The sequence below is a fragment of the Oreochromis aureus genome, linkage group 11 (assembly GCF_013358895.1).
Source record: "Oreochromis aureus strain Israel breed Guangdong linkage group 11, ZZ_aureus, whole genome shotgun sequence".
In the NCBI taxonomy this organism is placed as follows: Eukaryota; Metazoa; Chordata; class Actinopteri; order Cichliformes; family Cichlidae; genus Oreochromis; species Oreochromis aureus.
In genome coordinates, this window is record NC_052952.1 from 34,277,554 (window position 1) to 34,299,312 (window position 21,759).

The following is a 21,759-nucleotide window of genomic DNA, read 5'->3' on the forward strand; positions in this document are numbered from 1 at the left end:
CTGAAGGATAGCAAAACTAGACAGACATCAGTCCTGATGGGCAACCACCTGCAAAAGCCTATCTGGGGGTCATGTTCCCTCCCCACTACAGCTGTTGACACTTTGATTTGCACCAAAGCAGGTGATGTGGAATCACTGATATCCATGAAGTGTAACTGACTTTGCGTTATGCTGTGATGATCAAGTGTTCCCCTGATTTGTTGAGCAGTGTAGATAAAACTGCAGCTGCAACATAAATGTGAGATATACAGTGAATCATGATCTTTAGGTACTTTGCTAATTTTGATGCTAAAGCTTTTGCACTGGAGTAAGAGTCTGACTTTAACAAAAACACAAGGACTCAAATTCCGAATCTAAAATCTCTGCAGCGAACCCGAGTGACCTGAACCTTCTCAACTCTGCAAATCTATTCAAGGCCTCTCTTCTCTCAAACTAGGTCTCCATGTGCCATTCTTTCTCTTCTTTCTTCCATCTCTTGTGTTCTTCTCTGTCCCAGGCCCAGTGCCCACCACTGACCGAGCACACAGAATAACCAATCCCCTGGCAGCAGAGCCAGTGCCACCCCAGCAGCAGGCGGCTGGCACTGGTGTTGGCCCATTTATTTTGCTGGGTAAGGGGGTTGGGAAACTTCGCTGACCCAAATCAATCCTCTTTCTGAGAGCTCATGAAGCTGTGAAGCTGCAGGGACTTTGGAGTGGAAGGACCGGGCTGCAGGGACAGGATGAACGGTTTAAACATACGAGAAACTTGTTAGATTTCCCCCCCTTTAGTTAAAAGCATCTGTAATCTGTGTGAGAAATGTCCATGCAGGGCTCTGTGCTCGCTTTGGGGAAATGTCTCGCCTGCTTGGAGTTTATGCGTAAGTAACTTCTCTGTGGTTGAAATCTACATGTGCGCCTATCGCCGCTTTCATGCATTTGTTTTTGTTTGTTAATAGTTTAGCAGGATGCCTCATTGTTTCATACTGTCACTGTAAATGTTTCCCTCTGTGTTGGTGCTTCCGGAGCTCATGTCCTCTGTTGTTGTCTCCTGATCGTGAAAAACAAGGTTTCTTTTCTTCCTCACATCCAACCCGAGGGGTGGGATTCCGGCACTAGGGGATCCGGTAGTGTTTTTATTTTGTTAGTGCAGGAATGTGCAGAGGGAAAGGAAGAGAAGGAGAGGAGGGGCAGTGTTTGATACAACAGGAACGAAACCGAATGGGGCATTTTGATGGAATTGGAAGTTTTTTTTGCCTCCCCAAAAAAGTGTTTCTTCTCTTGTTTTCACCGGAATCACCCACGAGCGGACAGGCGAAGCTGGAGGGTTAGACCCGAGTGCTGTGTCCTGCTGTGATTCTCATAAACTCTGCAACTATCTCTCCTCATAGCAGGGATCCCCGCCCGACTCGGTGCATCTCCTTCTAGGAACTGTGTAATGATTCTGTGCACCCACTCTCCTTCCTCCCGTAAAGTGAAACTGGAGGGTTTTCCTCGTAAGTCGCAGCTCCTTATGGGAATTTGCGGGAAGAAAAACGTACAAATGCGCTGTGTCGCAATGTTCAGGCCCTACACGTGTTTGCGCTGCGCATCCTGCACCAGGCTTTGTTTACGCGCGTTCGCGCCTGCGTGCTCGTGCTTAGCGGTTTTTTATGTACTTACAATAATAACAGGAGAGTCTGTAAAGCTGCTTCTGATTAACAGTTAGTACAGTAACGCAATGCGTTCCTCATATGCACTCAAATGTGGTTTGAGGTACTTTTAGTATTTGTAATTTCAGGCAGTGAAAAAAGAAGCTATCACACGTCACTATATCACTACAGTTAAAATTACTTCAAATTTTACATGTAAAACATGATCGTAAACCTTTAAGCGAAGGCAACACATCATTAACACATTCATGAAAGTAAACTGTCCGGTTTTTGTGCTTAATCAGCACTTTTGCTGTTACTTTATAGGCATTTGGCTGATAATCCTCTTATTTTGAATGCAGCACCTGTGTCACTTTCTCATTGAATTCAAGTATCAGCAACTCATTCGTGATGTGCTTGATATCATTTGAATGATTGCTGACACGGTGCAAAGTAAAACTAAATATTCTTAATATGTTTTTCATTTTTGATGAATTTTTTAATGATAATATTTGAGCACTAAAACGTTCAAACTTGAACTTGAGACAATACCAAAGAGACAAACATGATGATCTCATTCAGGGAGGAGGAACATGTGCAGCTGGGGGTCACTGCACATGTGCTGGAGAGTTTTATAACTAATGTTGCCTTAAAGTAGGCGGGGTCAACCCTTCAGATTTTCCCACTGGGTCAGTAAAGTTTTTCTTTTTTTCTTTCTTTCTGGTGAATATGCAAGGCTATTTTAAGAATGCATGGTAATGTGCTTTGCAGATGGATTTGATGTGGGTGTTTTTCACTTGTTGGATATATTTTGACAAAACGTTACAGCAAAGGCAGTGTTTTTTTTCAGCATCCTTAAAATATCAGTGACATATTTTGGCAAGTATGTCATTCATATGCAGTAGTGAGCCCAGTTTCCAACTTGGAATTTAACATTTTTAGAATAGAATAGAATAGAATAGAATAGAATAGAATAGAATAGAATGCCTTTATTGTCACTATACAGTTGTACAATGAGATACAGAGCATCTCCTACTCAGTGCAAACATGCAGCGCTATATACATATGGGCAGTATTAACATAGGGAAAAAGATATATATATATATATATATGTATATACATATATATATATATATATATGTACAAATATACAAGCCGGTTTTAAAAAAAGTAATATGTAATAAATAGTGTTGTGTATATACAGTTGGGTTATTGCACATAGAATTGGTATTGCACAGTGGTGGTTAATAGAGGAAGTGGGAAGAAAAAAAATGGGAGGGGGGCTGTGCTATCAGTGCATGTGTGAGTTCAGGGTGGTTATGGCTTTGGGGAAGAAACTGTTTTTGAGTCTGTGGGTTTTTGTGCTGAGGCACCTGTAGCGCTTCCCTGAGGGAAGCAGGTTGAACATGTTGAAACCAGGGTGGGAGCTGTCCTTGATAATGTTTGCTGCTCTGCTGAGGCAGCGGGAGGAATAAATGTCCATCAGGGAGGGGAGAGGGCAGCCGATGATCTTTTGTGCTGTCTTGACCACACTCTGAAGCCTCACTCTATCCGCCTTGGTGCAGCTGCCGTACCATACTGTGATGCAGTAGGTTAGCAGGCTCTCAATGGACGAGTGGTAGAAGGTCAGCAGCAGGTTGGAGTAGCCAGTAATGATGCGGCAAAGAAATGTCTCAGTGCTTCCTAATCTTTCAAACAGCTGGTTTGAATAGTGCAGTGAAATGAAATGGTGCTGTCAGGAAGGCATGCGTGAAACTAAAATGTCCTTTGTGTTTAAAGTCACACAGCTCTGAGTTTGGATGAACTCAAACAGGACGATGGCAGCGAAGGCTGTGTTGACACAAACGGAATGTTTGTCTGGCGCTGAATAAAACAGGATGTCCTATCTGGTCAAGGCTTAGACAAAAGAGTCCCTGCAGGTTCAGAAGAAGGCTGACGTAAATAATCATGTGACATAGTAGAAGTGACAGCAAGTCACGGGCAACTTGAGTAACTGTAATCCTGAGGAAGTGTCACCGTCCTAGAGGTGTGATCGGTTTTGCTGAGGTATTAGGGAGTGACTTCCAGTATTTAACCAGTATCACTGACATCACTGTGTTCCCCACTGTCATGAGACACTCACGGCTGGACGATGCTGTCAGTGAGTGCATCCTCAGCACAGGATGAGTCCTCCTGATTCTGGTGGTTGTCACCTGTTAACATGCAGCATAATTCCCTCTGACCAAGTAGAGATTTTCATGTACAGGAGATTTTGAAAATTCTTAAAAATTTTATTTACATAAAATGAATATGAGACTATTTGATATTAATTTGAGGCCAAAATCTACCTCAAGCACCAAGTGAAAGAAGCCATCAACACCACCTTACCATGTCTCAACCTTACTGAGACACAGAAGGAGGATAAACTAAGACTTGAGTATTCAAACAAACTACAAAAACCCTGTCCGTTTAAGCTGCCGAAGATCAACAAAGCAAACAAAGGATAAAATAATAACTAAACCCTCTAAAAGAAAACTAAAATTAAACAGCAAAAACTGCACTACAAAATATCAGCACTGTCCCCACTGCCAGAGAAACATGGTGCATTCCAGTTAACAGGTCAGGACTATTTAAATGGGCAGCAACGGCCCAGGAGCTGTAATTCAAACACATCGCGAGTGCAGCAGCACTGAAGAAGGTAGCTAAATCTGTGCTTCTTAAAAAGATATGACATGTTGTAGAAACTCAATGTTTTAGGGCTATTTCTTTATTTTGTCTATGTATATTTTGATTGATGTTTTAAAGGAAGGAAGGCTGCATTTTGGGTGCAAGGGGCTGCTGGCGTAACTTTTTTTCAGTCATTTTTAATTTTCTTCATTGTGTTTTTTTACTGAAAGACAAAAGCAGCAGATCAGTGGAAGTCGTCAGGATCACTCTTTTGAGCGCCATGAATGCGTGTACCACATTTTGTAACAGTCCGTCTCATGGCTGTTTAGACATGTTGGAAAAAACCAAAGAAGTTTTGTCATGGTGGTGTTTGAGGAAGTCTTGCCAAAGTCAGCGAGGACCGCGAGGTTAAAACCTCAAATATACTTCCATTACAGGTCCGCAGAAACAAACCAAACCAAAGTAGCATTTGGTCAAAAGTGAGTCATGATCATACGTTATTTGATTTACCGAGGTAATGTGATGCTTAATTTCAGGATAAAGGGTTTTTTTAACAAAAGGAAAAAACGCAAATTAGCAGCTACAGTGTTGCCGAAATCTGTCACATGTTTCTGCAGTCTTCCTGTGGAAACTCACTGAATACTAACCTGAACAGTAAATATGGGGCTAATCCTGCAAGTCAAGTCTATAAGGGTAGTGAATAACCCACAAAGGGAACAGAGATCTGAGCAGAACTCTGTAAATTAGAGTTTTGTGTTGTTGTTGTTTAATATATATATGTATATATGTTTTAACAAGCTTTATTTTGGCCGGAAACTTTTCACTTTATTTGAGATTCCATATTTTACTGTTAACAGCAAGATACCCAAAGCTAAATAATATTTACTACCTGTTATCATCAAACTTCTTATCAATTCAGTTTTAGTGTCCCATGAAATGAGAGCTTAGAAGGAAAGTTATAGACCAATTATTACTCAGTAATTAGGTCAGTATTGCAGTTACTTCTATAAAATAGTTTTAAAATGATTTGCATTTTTTAATAACATCCCTAAGAAATTTTACAATTGTAATAATCATTTATTAATCTATCTGCTTGCAGGTTTTAGATGACCAGCTTTTCAACTTTGACCCCCTTCTACTCGTGTTTTGTTCTATACTTACCACGCTATCTTTGGAGGCTGGATCGGTGTAGAAGTTTCAGTCTGGACCAAAGTGGTGGAGCACTGGCCTACTGACTGATCTTGCACTTGATCCAAATTGTTCTCAGTCTAAATTTGGTCGGGCTGATTCTCCCTTTACTGCCACAGTGTTGCGTCTTAGTGCCAGTGTAATTTCAGAGTGGCTGTGAATGGATGGGAGCAGGATCAGACCACGTGTTGAGTGCTGGTGCTCCGTTAAAGGAATAGTTCAGTGCACAGGGACTCACTGTACGGTCAGGACCAGAGCAGCGATGGGTGCAGACAGATGTTGGTGGTCTAAACAGTTCTGCATACGCTGAATGTACAGTTTAAGCAGATCGTCTTTTACTGGTACATCTCCTTAAGAGCTGAGTCATAGTGTTACACTGCTGTGTAGGTCTAAAGGGTTGGGCAGCCCTGGAGCCAAAAACGTCTCCAACATGAAGGAGGGAGAGTTAATACCAGGTATGTCAGTAATTATTGTTTGTGCTTGAGGCAACAGCCACTTCTATGGCTTCATAACACAGCACATACTGAGCTTAATATAAGCATACACAAGTTTTAACGAAGTGGAAGTCATTTTCTAAGCATTTATGGAAATGGCCAGCATTTAGATAATGCTAGTCTTACTAAATATGATAAGCCCTCACAAAGCACTATATTTTGCACACAAAGTTAGAGATAAAAGCCATGCAGAGGACATGCAAGCTCCACACAGAAACACTCAAACCCTTGCCCTCTGCTAAGTATAGGCCCACCATGCTGCTGGTTGTGTGTCTCATAGTATATATCCACAAATATAATCACTTATTAACTTTCATGTTAAAAATACTGCACATTCATAAACATTAACAAGTCCTTAAAAAGTACTACTAAACAAAAATACCCCAAACTACACTTATAAGTCCTCAGTGCCTGAATAAATGAACTGTTTCTTTCCAACACTAAACCCATGTTACTGATTCACAGGACTTTACTCTTTCACACTGTTACTATTTCCTCTTTACCGTCAGCGTTCTGCCTCCATTAGTTTCTGTTTAAGTTGACTGCTTTTCATTGAAAGCCATGCCCTAAAGGGTATTCTGCTTAATAGTTTGTTTTTTTTACTGTAACTCATGTGTTATCAAATAATACTAAGAGAAGTGAATGAGGACATAAAATTATCAGTAAAGTTTTTATTGAGCTCATAAATAAAAGTGAACAGTTATTTATTTGTTTGTTTGTTTGTTTATTTTGCAAACAGAGGACTCGTCCTCTGCTGGTCATTGGGAGGATGCAGAAAAGTAAAGCCCATAAATGTACTAGATTATGAGTTTTACATTCTTTTACTTTTATGGCCTCTATGCCATACCTTATACAAAACCAACCATGCACATAAATAAATAATTGAATGATAGAATGAATTTGTAAATTTCTAGTTTTGGCATATTCAGTCCTCCATACCTCAAGCCTGAATTCCAAAACTGTTGCAGTCCTTTGTAAAATGTAAATAAAAATATAATGTAATAATTTGCAAATGTCACAAACACATATTTTATCCACCGTTTTATTTATAAAACACATCAAATGTTTGTTAAAAAGGTACATTTTCAAAGTATTTAGAATTTCAGGATGGAGGCAACTAAAGACTGAAAAATGAAGTGAACTAAAAACAAGCAGACTGGGGAACATTTTTCTCCTCATTAGATTAAATGAGAGTAGGTCAGTAACATGACTGGGTGTATAAAAAGAGCATCTTAGAAGGAGAGAGTAGTAAAGATGGGCAGAGTCTACAATTTCAGACTGATGTCCCTTTGTGTAAAATCGCGAGGACTGAATATCTCATCATCTGCAGTACAGAATGTCATTAAAAGACTGAGAATCTGGAGCCTGTCCCAGCTGCCAGGGGTGAGAGGCAGGGTTCAAGCTGGACAGGTTGCTGTTCTGTCACAAACCACTGTGCTACCTCCTAATATTTGATATAATACAGTATAATATAGTACATTTGTTTAATACTATATTTGGTAATGGCATATAAGTGTAATTCTTAATTATGCCACTTATTTTTGCATATTTATTTGTCAGTTTCGGTCTTCCATACAGACTTTACCAGAAATATCAGTTTATGTCACATTATGTAAATGTTGCTTACATTCATTGACCTTTTTTTTCCTTTATCGTGTATTTATTTTATGACTTTTCAGTCTTCCATATGGAAATTTTTGCTGCTACCTCTCTGGATAAATATGAGTATATATGCCTCCCTATGTGTATATATACAAATATGTAAAGTAGGGAAACTACCAAATTTGCCATTTTGGGCGCGGTTTGCACGAAACTATTGTCACTGTCCATTCAGCAGTAGCGCGCGCTCACAGGGTGGACACACATGGCTCGTGTTGTTGTTGCTCCTGCGATCCACGTGAGCACGAAGCGGCGCTTCCTACTGGCTCGTGTGGGAGACGAGAAAAAGAGGCTGTGTGGAGACCTTGCACAGTGAAGCCGAGGTACGGGAAAGTGAAGACACCCAGCCCTGGTTGTCACCCACAGGAAGACTTAAGCGTTTTTACGCGGACTGAAGGAGAGGAATCCCTCCCCATGCCCGAAGGTCGCGGTAAGTCTGCGCATTTAAAGTATTTGTGCTACACACACATTAAGATTTCATTCGGGGTTTTTTTTTTGGTCTCGCTGTCCGTCGCTGAAAGGTTGAAGTTTTGCAGCTGTGACTCTTTAGAGCAGAGACTGTTGTTTGTCTCCAGCTGGAAGTCCAGCATCTAGACAGTTTTTCTTTTTCCTCCAGCTTGTGTCAGGGTAGGAATTCTGGGAATGTCGCGTTTAGGACATTGGGATGGAAAAGAGGAGAAAACAGAGAACACACTTTGTTGAAGAACGGAGACAGTTATGAGAATTAGCTGCATGTGACCAACATGTTTTCCCGAACCGTTTCTCCGGAGATGTGTTCAGGCGGATACTCTTGCAGTGTTTTTCCAGCATGGATTTTTCCACATTGTAAGAACTTGCCAGAAGAGCGAAACTTTTTTTTCCCCCACGACGATTTAAAGAACTTATGTTTCTCGCCAAAAACAACTTAAAAAAAACAAAAAAAAAAAACAAAAACAACAACCCTGAATAACATAATAGAAAAATAATTAAATATAAGTTTAGGTTTAAGCTTCACTAATGTTATGAGTTGCTGCCTTTTGTATTTCAATAAAAGAAAACTAAATTAAGAAAATGAATAAATTTGATCAGAAAATATAAATTTCCTAGAATAATTGTTGCCTGCATTTAATTACGTTTAAAAACAAACAAGTTATTTAGCTTTGGTTTTGGCATTGCTAGTCTTCCCTACAGTAGAAAATCAAAACATAAAAGTATCTTTGACAAACTGTTGCTTTTTTACTTTATCTTGGTGCCTTTATTAGCATTTTTATGAAGTCATTTTTTTTTTTATTTCGACACTGTATGTCTTCCATATGCGACTATGCAAAGAGTAACTGTCTTTTGTGTTTTTAAGAAAAATGAATTGGTCAGAAATATTAGAGGAATTCTGCTGTCTTTTGGATTTAACAATGCTTTTTGTGCAACAAAGGATGTGTTTGTTGCACAAAATGAGAAGTATGACACCTGAACAGGTATTTGCAGGCTTTTTCCCAGGTTAATTGTTTAGTTTAGACATATTCATTGTTTTTGGCAGTTGCTGCCTTATCTCAGTTTGGAGTCAAACCCGTCCTGTTTTCTTTTGTATCATGTTTAATGTGTCAGCTGGTTTCCATTTGATACTGCATTCCCTGGCTGACTCTTCTATTAGATTGTGCCAAGGATTCAGAACTGGGTATTTCAAGGGTCCACTTGAATCAATAATGCAATAGAAATGAAAAAACTGAGAGTGATTTAGTGTTTTGATCTGGCACAGGAAGTCAAATCAACATGTTTCATAACAGAGTGCAGTCCTAATGTGACATGTAATCGGTTACCAGAAAAGACTTGATGAAGTAGAAACACCTAGGAGAAGCATTGCAGCATGACTTCAACCAGAGGGAAGTTACAAAACATATCACATGATCGAGTGAGTGGACGTTCTGTCTGCAGGGTTATCCCATTATGTTTCAAAGTAACCTCAAATACTGAGTCAGGATTGCGTAGTTCATATGTAACCGATAAACATAATCATTCATTTTTATGTTTCAGTTTCTTGTTTTTTTCCACTTAAAGCATTTTTGGATCACTAACAAGAAGCTTATCTTATAACTAAAAAGCATTTAAATGTCAGTCATAACCTTGAGTCACAGAGCAGATGCCCTCTGCCTTTGGTACTGATGGGGACATTAACGTTCTCCAGTCTTCTTGCAGGTGAGCATGAAGCTTTCAGGCATCAGGCATGATTGAAGCCGCGTATCTGAGCTCACTTTTCCACCTAATGTGCAGTACAGACTATAGTCAAGCTTCCAGGAATGAGTGCATTTTTTTCTTTCCTGAATCGTGTCTTCAGCATTACATCATTATATGCTGGATGCTGGGAATCAAAAGCCAGTTCCAGTTTTGTTTTAGAGTCACATTCCTGAGACATTATCACTTCCTTTTATCAGTGCTGGCTGTTTTTTGTTTTTTTGTCTTTAGCAAAAATGACGTCAGAATTATTGCAGCAGAGCTTTTCCACACCTGTATAAATTTTACTCTGTATGTTTTATATTAACTTGCAAGAGAACTTGTAAGCAGAATCAATAATGGGACTAAATAAGAGTACAATCTTGTGAGCATCCATACTTATCACTGACACTGATGGGACATATTCCTTAAGTATCAAAATATGTTACTTGGCAGTGTCTGCGTGTTTGGTGCTATAAAAGCATCCACGTTTAGTGTCCGGCACGACTAAAGATGTGGGTACTTATTTTTTCTTGTGGACATTCATTTGTCTATGAAAGTGGTGAAAGCTGTAACATCTTCAGATTGCCTCTTTTAATCTGATAGAAAGCCAAAAACCCTGACAGAGTGGAGAGACGGCTTCCTGTGAACGTCTGAACAGGATACCTCTGACAAATAAACTGAATAAGTTAGCTTAGACTTTAAGAAATGTCACATATTCAAAAATAATATTTTGTTATGTTTTCTGGGGTGAATGCTTTTCTTATATATTATTTTCCAATGGTGGATTCTATATGAACCAAAGTTTAAAATATTGAACTTGTATACAAACCAAAGCTGAGGCTTCAGTTTGCTCTAAATCCTCCGTTTGAGGCGAGGTGTCTGTCCACAATACAGAAGAATTGTTCCCAGAGTATTGGCCAGATTTTTAGAGAAACATGCACACAGACATCATTAATGGGTGTTTACAAAATTGCGGTCAAGGTCATATTTGCCAGTTTGCAGGCAGAAAGCCTGTGAATAGTGATGGATTGTGAGCTGAATGAGCTATTGTGTCATTGACGTTCCGGTTTCTGCTCCCCAGTATGGTCATCTCTGGCATACTGCTATGGCTGTGAGCACAGAAGCCCCGCCCACCTAGTATTCGAACTTTAATTGTGAAGGTCCGCCAATGAGAAGAAAAGTTGGCTTAACAATAGCTTTTATCTGAGTGGGTGGCTGAGTGATATGGAAACAAAAACTTTATGAATTGAACATGTTAAATATACTGTACAACATTATGTATTTAAAATAAATGACCTAGGTACACATAATGAACTGACGTCTTAATTCTGACCAGTCAGATGCTTCAAGTGTTACAAAAGAACACAAAAAATGCTGAACTGAATTCTTTGGTCTCTTCCAAATAAATAAGTTAGTCATTAATTCAAAATCAGTTCTAAATAAAAAGCCGTCTCTGCACTAGATTTGTTTATTTTGCGCAGATTCAAGCTGTCTAATTCAAGTGGGCAGTCAGCCTCATATGGATCAGATATGTGACTTGACCAACAATCAGATATGGTAGTGAAGTGTGACACAGCTGTTCAGCTGTCTCTCTCCACTCCATGTATAGCTAGGAAAGTGCCGTCTGTGGAGTTGATAACGAGGGTCAATTACTTTAATGAGCCACTTAAAGTCGACATTTTCGACCGTGCTTTACTGGCATCGTGTCTTGCCACAGTATATCCTGCCTTTGTGGAAACATGACTTCAATGCAGTGTGGAGTGCGGGCTGCTCGGCTTCTTTGTCAGGCTTCAAACAGCCAAAATATCTCCACACTACTGAATTCCTCTGAGCCTTCTTTTCAACACCTCGACTTTTGATCCTCGGGCTGTGTGAGTCGGGGCATCGTGTTTTTATTTACACTTTCTGCTGTCATTTTGTCTTTTGTCTTGTTCACACTCCTAACATGCTGGTGTCTGTGGCTGCAGCAGCTCAAATATTAGCACAGGTGCTCCTCCTACGCTGTATGTGTCAGCCTAACCCGATGTGGCTTTACCGCTATCCCAACAACATGATCGTTCTGGCACAGCACAATTCCCATTAAGTTCAGTCAGTGTCATAATAATCAGGTCTCATATTTCTATCAAAATTATTTTACGTTAAATATTTAATTTTATCCAGCACTAGTATAAGGTAGATTAAGTGTTGTTTAGTTTTTAAACCATGCAAAGTTATTCTAGTGAAATTGAAAGACTGATCTGTGTGAATGTAGCTTGTTAAAAGACTTAAAACACTAAATTTAAAATAGTTTTTCCGCATAATAAGCTCAGTGTGAAATTTGCTGTTCACCAGTTTTTCTCCTGGGACCTAATGTGACACAGTCAGACTCTCCATGTGCTGAGGAACAGTTGAATTTTCCTAACTTGAAAAACTGGTTCCCTGCTCATTGTTAATTTTCTCATGGGTTGAACGCAAACACGTGGTTGTAGCCTGTGCCGGCCTGTCCTCTGGGTGGATGCTTGGAGGATGAATATCATCAAAGCAGACTGCATCACTCATAAAATATGTAACTGTTAATATAAATGGGAATGGTTGATGGTGCAATAACCAACGGCGAGCTCTCTGAAATGTTTACTGTATGTGTTCTGTTGGGTTGTCGTCTTCTGTCCCGGACATGTGTGAGCAGAGTCTGAAGATGCTGACAAACACTGTCACACATGCAGTGCAGAATGCATGCGCATAACTTCGTGGGAAAGTGCAGTCTGCCACTTCAGGCCAATGAAAATACCCGAGTGAGGTTTATATGGTATAATTTCACAATTCTGGAAAGAAAGTGTGGGTGCCTGTAGTGCGCACAGACAAACACATGTAAACACCTCGCATGTATTGGACAGGGTGACAGTTTGGGAGATATTCTTACTCATATTTTCACAGGATTTAAAGCTTTTTTTTGTGTGTGTGCCCGTCTGTGTTAATGAGGCTCAATGTGCGTGTCCAACAAACAAATTTCTATGTGTGTTTTACCATTTGAACACATCCTTATAGTCTTAGGTCAAACAAATGAAGCAGAGGGCTTCCCGAATGGTTCAGTTAATCTGTCAAGGGAGCAGGGCCTCAGGAAGATGGGTGGGGTGAAGATGAGGCTCAAGTTTTGAGCATGTTGTGGAGCTGCGGTGTCTTTGGCACATTCATTACTTAACTTGTGCTTGTACGACCAGAGTACTTTTCCAATTGTTTGGTTACATCCTCTAATCCAAAGCTGTGTAGAAAAAAGAAAAAGGCTGCACTCCCTCATTTGACTGCTTATCAGCCTTTTCAGCTGCTGTTTGTTTATTGAATAATCAGCATGTTGTGCTGATTTGGCTCTGGTCCTGAGCCTCAGACTACAGGTGGATGTTGCCTCTTGTGTTTGATGTTTGATGCTTTTCTTTGAGCCTGCACTGAAGGTGAACTGGGAACCCCTTCCTAAAGTGGTTATCTCTGAAATGTTCTTTTAAATGCGTTAAGTCAGCGTCTAACACGGAGGTGACTGAGCCTGTGCCCCACTGACAAAAGTAATGCAGTATTTGTGCATTTGCATTATCGTGGACTTGGTGTCTTTGGCAACAAAGTGGATTTCTGTTCAATTGAGACAAACTTTTCTTTCTGCTACAACTTCACATTAAAAGCATTTACCTGGCAAATGTTTTTATTAACTAGTAATTGTAAAGAGCTCAGGTCTTGGAGACAAAAGACCTTTTGTCAGTTTTCAATATCCGATCAGATTGAAGCTTGGAATAATTTAGCAGACAATGCAGGCAAAGGTGAGAGACAGACAGCCCCAGTCTGGATTCTAACCCAGGACCTTCTTGCTTTGAGCGACAGTGCTAACCATCGCACCTCTGTACCGCCCAGCCCCAAGTAACATGAACAGGAGGGTGAAACTCGAGTGCTTTAAACTAAAGCACAATCTTCTTTTAAGGTCTCTACCACGGAGCAGGATAATGTAGGGTAGATATCCTGTCACATAACTCCATGAGAAATGCTTCCAAAAGGCAGAAACGCAGGCCGGGAGCCTTAGACTCGGCTGTGGACAAAGACACAGACACCTGGAGATGTGACAGCCAGGGTGTTATTCTTGTTCTATTTCTCTGAAGTCTTCTTTAAAGTCTCCCTCTGCATAAGTGCAGCTGATGTGTTGTAGTGCAAAGTCTCTGCAGACGAGTCCATACACTCACAAAAAAATCGCCAGCCCTGCGAACAACAGGATGGGCCTTTGGACTCACTCTCTATGATGAAATTTGCATCAATCAGACCACAGTGGACTTATGGATGCAGAAAGTATAATCAGTGTGAAAAATTCCCAACCCATAAATTTGTTGGGAAGGAGGAAATTATCCACATAGGCCAAAACTGTTTTGTGTACCAAGCTGTAAATATGCTTTTTAACTTTGTTAAACTTTAACATGAGAGTCCAAGGAAGAAGAAGGAAAGAAACTGCAGTTTTGGCACTCCCTTGTTGGCTTCATATTTCATTTCACGTTCAAACATTGACTCATCCGTCTAGAATTCAATATAAAAACATATATCTTTCACTTGTTTTGGTCCTCGAAGCCGAGTACAAAGAATTAACATTCGCAGCATTCACACACCTTCCAACAAAAAACCAGCTACATCTCACACTGCTAAATGATTGGTGGCACACGCTGCCAATGATCTGAATCTAAATGAGCTTTTTTCTGGTGTGTACCTTGTGGCTTTCAGTAGCTTTTATTATTAACTCAAGCTGTGGTATTATAAGTTGTTTGTGTGCAGCTATGCTTTCCAGCCATAGTGAATGCAGGATTTATGCCAGCGTGCTTGCATGCTAGTGCACTGAGCACTTGAGCAATGGTGGGATACTGTGTATGTGTGTGTGTGGGTGTGTTTGTGAGATACCTCATTTCCATCCAGTGCAGCGTGTAACAGTCATCCTTTGGTCCCTGTACTCTCAAGGCTTTAGGCTCCACAAAGCGCACTTTGTCACTGTTAATAGGCCGGGGCCTGCAGCTGGGGTGCAGTAAGCAGCGGCCCCTTCTTGTTGCTCTCACCCTGCCAGAGGGGATGATGCTCAACTGGACCGAGATCTGGGGAATTTGGACACCTTGAACTCCTTTTCATGTTCTCCAAACTACTTAAAAATTTTGAAGTGTTGTAGGGCATTTTGTCCTGCTAACAGAGGCCATAAATGCCAGAAACTAATTAAAGATCAAGCTCGATACTATTTCATATTTGCTGGGAGATATTTTAGTATTCTTAGAATATGCCATCAAATGGCTGTGCATATTGGGATAGACTTGTAAGGACTAGCTTTACCGTTTGTCAGAACTTCTTTTTTAGTAGGAATAGTCTTTGCTGTGCACGTTTAACCTGTTTGAACCGTAGCATCTCACCTCACCAGGCTACACAGGTTTTATCACTCTGGTGTTTGGCAGTTAAATGTGTTCTTCTTCCAAGTGCATTACTTCAACTTTCAGAAGGTATTAATGAAATACATATTACCAGACACAGGTAAAAACAAGGCAAAAGATACATTTTGGAGAAGGAAATGGTTAGATGTTGTTAGATACAATACAGTGCATCTTGCTGCCATTACTTCCAAAGGTATATAACACTGCGATCTTCCACAAATTGTTAAATAAAATCAGTCTAATTCAGACTAGGCTGCCCTCTTCCACTGCCACATGATCCAGTTGCAATGCTCACACTCCCATTGTGAGCCAGTGGGCAGTGGTCAGCAAGGCTGTGGCTCACACAAACATGCTCTTATTACATTTTTGCATTTGGTCACAGGCCTCTGCAGTGTGACAATGCCGGGCATTCTTTAAATCAATGTCTGGGTATGTCTCAAGAGCGACGACAATAGGCGATTGTTCTCAGCGTCTGCTCCAGTCCACAGAGATGTCACACTCGAGGACTCCGTCATATAAACTTTATCGGTGGGGGCCATCAGATGAACCAGTTATCTGGTGTGGTGCATTTGTGTGAGTGGATTTCAGTGGATCAAAGTGAAGACCAAAACAAAGCAGGTGGTTAGATTTAATGATGAGCACATCATCATTTCCTTCAGTGCCCTAAATTACAGTTCACAATAGCTGTTAGCCACTTTCTGTCTTCAACCTTTTACTGGAATTTATTTTCTGAAAATAAAAATAAAAAATCTTGATAATGCATTGATGCTGGAAGAAGTGAACGAGTTATTTATGTTTTTGGTGAAAACTGTCTTTTATCAGTTAATACTGTGCATTTAATTAGTTGTAAATTACAGGTTTTGCATGCAGTAAGACTAATTATAGTTAGGTAACACCAAGCAACCAACAAATCTGATCATCACTTCATTAAGTCATGTATAAACATTTTAACAATAAAGTCTCTGACACTTAAAAATGCACAGGTGTATTACCAAACTTCTCTGTTGACTGATAGTAACCAAAACTGTATGGATAATCATATCAGTGTGGAGAAGTCAAGGTTTTGGTCTCCTCTTGGTGTCTGATTGTGTGCACGTCTCTGTGTCCCTGCAGTGTTTCCTGTGTGGCGTGGGATCGGGGCCAGTAGTGGCATTGGGTGGAGCCAGGGCTGGGCGCGCTGCTTGAGATGGGACCCGAACAGAACAGACCTAGCGGCAAGAATCCCGGTGTTTGACTACCCCGTGTGGCTCGTCCTCTGCCGTGGGGGGCGAGCCAGGCTCAGGGAAGTTTGTCAGAGAGGGAGGGGTGCCATCAGACTTCCTGCAGAGATGCTTAGCCTCAAACTTCCTCAGCTCTTTGACATCCACCAAGTCCCCAAGGTAAGAAAGTAACCTGGTGTACTCAGGGCCGGTCTGTTAGGACCGTATAACTGATGGGAAAATGGGAAAAGGAGATGGGTTGGTTCTGTTCCCTTGATCAAGGTATTCTTCTTATTCTTCGTATTATTAGTATTATTATTATTATTATTATTATTATTATTATTATTATTATTATTATTATTATTATATATTAAGTTGCTCTCTGTTTTTGGCTATAATTACTATAGACTTCAGTTATTTCTAGAAGTCTTCAGAGAAATGGTTTTGTCAATAATCGTGTCTATAAAGCCAAGCATCCATTCTTCTGTTTATGTAATGCATGTTTATTTTTTCTTACCGTCTTATGTAACACCAGGAAACGCTCAGGTTTGTCTGTCAGGATATGACCCGGCCTGACGAATGACTCGAGCCTCAAACAATAGCGATGCCAAGAGAGATATTTTTATGCTGTGTAGTCTTTCAGTTTGTTCCATGTAAATGAGCCTATGATGCGCTGCAGATGTTTTTGCTGTTCTTATTGTATGATAATTATTGTTTCATTGTTTAATCAATACACCAGAGAGTAATATGCTTTAAATAGTTTGTTACATTTTTTTTCTGAAAGGAGGAGGAGAAAATGTATTAATTTGATAAAATAACCAGTTTGGTTTGTTTTAGTTAGCTGTAACTAGTTTTCATTTTGTCTTAAAACTTTTGAAAGCTCCTAATTGCAATATTTTCACCACACCCTTAAAAAATGACCACAGTGTGCTACACAGAGAGTCTAAACTGCGGTAAATCCACAGACATTTAGGATTTTGTCTCACTTAACCTTGATGATGAATTGCATAATATTATTTTTATATCTCTGTGTTTGTATTTTTACTTCAAGGCTTTTATTTGCTTCCAAAAATACACTGTATTCACAACAAATACAAATTTATGCATAAGAAGACCAGGATTTCATCATCTGATTGCCTCCCAGCCCTGACCCACTGCACCTTGCAGCCTTGCAGACATCCAGCCAGTTTCACAGACATGCATTAAGCCCAGTCATAGACGTAAAGTAAAGAAATCTTAACTGAAAGAAGTTTAGTTTAAGATTAGGCTTAATCCATGTCTCAGAAACTGAGCCATAGTGTGTTTGCACACAATGGTTCTGCCATATGAGGGTTAATCTTCACACTTCAGCAGAAAAAAATGTGGTAGCTGATTGTGGCTGTGAGACTGTCAGCAGGAGCCAGAGCCCTGCAGTTCAAGCATCTGCTTTGGCTGCCGTCCACCCTTCTGTAGTGACCTTATCTCATAAGTGACAAATAGTTTTTGTACAGCAGTTCTGCAGCCATGAGTTCAGTGTGAAGACTAAAATTAGGCCCTTGGCCTTCTGTTATTAGAGTTTAAAGGGGTTTTTTGTTTTGTTTTTTTACCTCTAAAAGCATTAAAAACTGTTGCTGGGATCAGCAGTAGTTTTGAATAGAACAACATATACTCTAGTTATATTGTTCTACTTTTTTTTTTGAGTTGTGTACAGTAAAGTCCTGTAATCCCTGTAAAAACCGGCAGCATTTAATATAAAGTTTGCAGGGAACCTGGTGTGACGAATTAAAGTAGATCTCAAAAACCTAATCACAAAATGTAACATGTTACCATCGACCTGAACTTTCCCTTTAGCTCACTGTAGTCTGTGCTGTACTGTAATCTGTTTGAACTGGCAGTGATATTAGAGCCCTCCTGCTAAATATTTACATAGTTGTCATGTTTGTTTGTCTTAACATCTTTTCCTCTTAGAACATCCAGATGGATCCAGTCATGGACGTTTTAGCGTAAAGAAACAAGTTTTCACTACTTCCTCAAAGTGTACAGTATGTAGTGAAAACAGTGGTGGAACTATATACAGACGCTTTTAAGGGGCTAGATAAAAATAATTACCACCAGTAAAGTTCTGCTACATATTTTTAACTTTTTTCTGTAGTTTTTGGTGCAAATGATCATTGTTTTTTAACGTTTCTTCCACCACAAATCGATGAAAATATACAAATATCAGCATTTTAATGGTGACTATCAAAAGGATCTGATAAGGTTTTATGTTTAGAGGAAAGTGAAAATTAACATGTTTATTTATTTATTTTTAAAATGCTGATATTGGCCTCAGAAACCCAGCATCATTAGGACTGTAGTGTAACTAAACGATACAGTGGTTCCTCAAACACTCTGCGAATTACTGATGAAGTTTGATGATCAGTTTTTCCTCTTCGAGGATTGGCTGATTTTCACACCTGTCACCTGGATTGTCTGCTTGCTCCGCAGGTGTTCAGGGAGGACAGCATCATCTCTGGATACCGTCACCCAAGGAGCTCAGCACTAGACTGTATCCTCAGCAGCTTCCAAATGAACAACGAGACGATCAACATCTGGACCCACTTCCTCCCAACATGGTGAGTTTTGTGTTCGGTGTCCTTTCAAATACACCAGACTTGAACAAGTCTAGTTTTATTCATCATCAAAGGAAGTGGTAAAGTGAACATTTGTCAGCGTTCCAGCTGTGTAAACATGACAGAGTTTCTAAGGATCACTGAAAGTCAGAGATTTAAAGATGTAATCTTGAAAATTCTCATAGTGCTGGAGAGAAACAGACAGGTGGAGGCTACATCTGCAAAATTCACTAAGTCTGAACCAAAATACACAAGTAAAGTCAGAGAGCTTTGAAGCTCACGGGAAGTCGGAGAGAAGCAGTGACGTTGCTAGTTAAGAAACACAGTTACAGAGCATTTCTCTTAAGTAAGTCCACAACCTGAAAACAGATATGCGTATGCCAACATATTACATGGCTCAATCAGACTATTGGAGAGGCTAACGGCAGCAGTCAGGCTCTCTAACCAGATGCATACGAGGTCATAAATGTTATGAATTTAAACTGAAGACAGTGAAGGAAGGGTAGAACGTGTCATCTTGTTTTGCTGTTAGGACTTACTCTTGACTTCTTTACCTGGATGGAATCACATTTTTATATATATACATTTTTAATTTGTTAATGAATTTTTGTAGGTACTTCCTGTGGCGTTTCTGCGTTCTCTGCTCTACCCTGAACTTCCTGACTGACAGCTACACCTGGCCCCTGCTGGTGTACATGATGCTCATCTGCGTTTACCCCTTCACATCCAGCTGTGCACACACCTTCAGCACCATGTCCGCAGAGTCCCGCCACATCTGCTACTTCTTTGACTACGGCGCTCTCAGCCTCTACAGCTTAGGTAAAGAAACGCCCGGTGATGGAGTCCTAAAAGCATTTTTGACATTATTGTACATTTCCAAGAAACAGGAAGATTGTGAAATCATGAAGAGGAATTGGTAGCTATTTTCACACTCTTCTGAGACCACTCTTTATGTCACTCTGTTTTGATTGTTTCCCTGAACCATCCCAAGGGGACACAATAATATCCAGTGTGTCATTTTTAAGAAGCACGCCAGCACTGCAGAATCAGAGGGATGTGATGTCTAACACCAGAGTGTCATCACTCTGTGACATTGGCTTTGCTTCTTATACAGACATCAGTTTAGCTCTGTTACCTCCCCGTCTGCCTTTGTTGGATTAAAACAGAAGGCTGAGGTAAAAACTAACACTGGAGAAGACAACAAAAAAATGTATATATAAAATAAGTAACTACTTATGAAAAGCAGAATGAAAACCTTAACTTTGAAGTAGTTGTGGATTATAAGCAGATTATTTTGTCCCAATTGATTTTTGTTTCTGGGAGACGTTCTGAGCTGTCGTATCCTTTTTACCCCTCAGCTGTGAAAAGTTGATGGGGTATTGTCATCATCCTGCTTGGGTGGGAGGGCAGGTGGTCAGTGTGGACACCCACCTTTGTGAAAACAATAACTAAGAAGTTTGATCACTGGTCAGAGGTCAGGTTTTCTTAAAATGTTGTGACTGTAATAACTCAAGAAGGAAGTCACCTAGAATTGATACCAGATACTTGCTTTAGCAAGCTATGGTTTTCATGAGTTCTTTTTCAGCTTAGGGAGCAGTTACATGCAGCAAGAAATATCATGAGATTTCACTTTAGATTAATGTGTCACATGGTTTTGTGTCATCCTGTCTCAGTTTTGAGTTGTAAGCTAAAGCTACGTTACTTCATGGGTCATGCCACCCGAGACAAAGTCTTCTTTCTGAGCAGAGAAGAAGCAGCAGGATGAGCATTTGGAGGTGAGCTCTATCCAGGCTGGTTGTAGGTAGTAAATCTTTGGGCACAGGGGGGTTGAATGCAAAAGTCCTGACGCCACAGCGGTGTTTTATGTCTGGGGTTGTATTTTGTTTCTTTAGTGCATGATAGCGTTACTAGGTAACCAAATATCAACGGAGGAAACAACATAATGCTCAGAATGTCATCTCTTTATCTTTTCCATCTTTGAGCTACGTGGAGGAAAGAGGTTTGTTTATAGACCGTCTCCTCAGTCTCACTATCTCCAGGTAAATAAATAAATAAATGGTTTTAGATTCCACCTTAAGAAAACAGTTTAGAATATGACACAGAATAATTTAGATTTCACGGGTAAAGGGTGACGTGCTTTAAACACTCGAAACCACAGTAAAGTCAGACAGTTTGAGGTGGTTCTGTTTTATGAAACACATTTAACAGGCTGATCAACCATCATGCATCTTATTAGGGTGGCTGCCTCTTTATTAAGGTCTATCCATAATAATGCAGGCATCCTAAACTAAGAGATAAAACATTGCTTTCTTTCTCCTCTAAACTGTTTGCATGGTAAATTCCATTCCACAGTAATATTCAAAGCATTTTTGCTTGTGTTAGCCTTTGAGATTATATGGAAATCAGACATGCCTCACACTCAAAGCACATGGAAACAGCCTTACTCTCCTTTCTGCCACCGTCCTGAAAAATGGATTGGGTTTTATGGCTCCAGTATTTGCTTGATTTCATAACCAGCTCTCCTATGAATAGTATTTCCCTCCCGCATGCACCTGCCTTTACAAAGGAATTTCCACGAAGGGGGAACTGAACATTCCTGTTTTTTTAAGGAAGGTTTGCTTGTTGCGCAGCTGTTCATTTGCAAACTTTTTCCCCACCACCTGCCTGCATATTTGAGGGTGAGCACTAGAGCAGATCAAAAAAGTAGAATATTGTATTCTTCATGCATTAGTTGTAAATATATCAGGTGTTTGAGGGTATAAATGAACAGAAGTTTAA

At 40.1% G+C, this 21,759-nt stretch overlaps 1 protein-coding gene across 2 annotated transcripts in view; it reads left to right on the forward strand.

The window, feature by feature from the left end:
• Positions 1-692: 692 nt before the first annotated feature.
• The window catches only part of paqr6 (progestin and adipoQ receptor family member VI), a 29,758-nt gene continuing 8,691 nt past the window's right edge, over positions 693-21,759 (forward strand). The window contains exons 1-4 of one of the 2 annotated variants that reach the window (XM_039619437.1): positions 693-859; positions 16,305-16,570; positions 18,857-18,984; positions 19,595-19,800. In XM_039619437.1, coding sequence (XP_039475371.1) covers positions 799-859; positions 16,305-16,570; positions 18,857-18,984; positions 19,595-19,800 — 661 coding nt within the window. In that variant the 5' untranslated portion in view covers positions 693-798. Of the gene's footprint in view, positions 860-7,789; positions 8,027-16,304; positions 16,571-18,856; positions 18,985-19,594; positions 19,801-21,759 lie in introns of those variants that run through there. The other variant, XM_039619438.1, reaches the window with a different exon arrangement.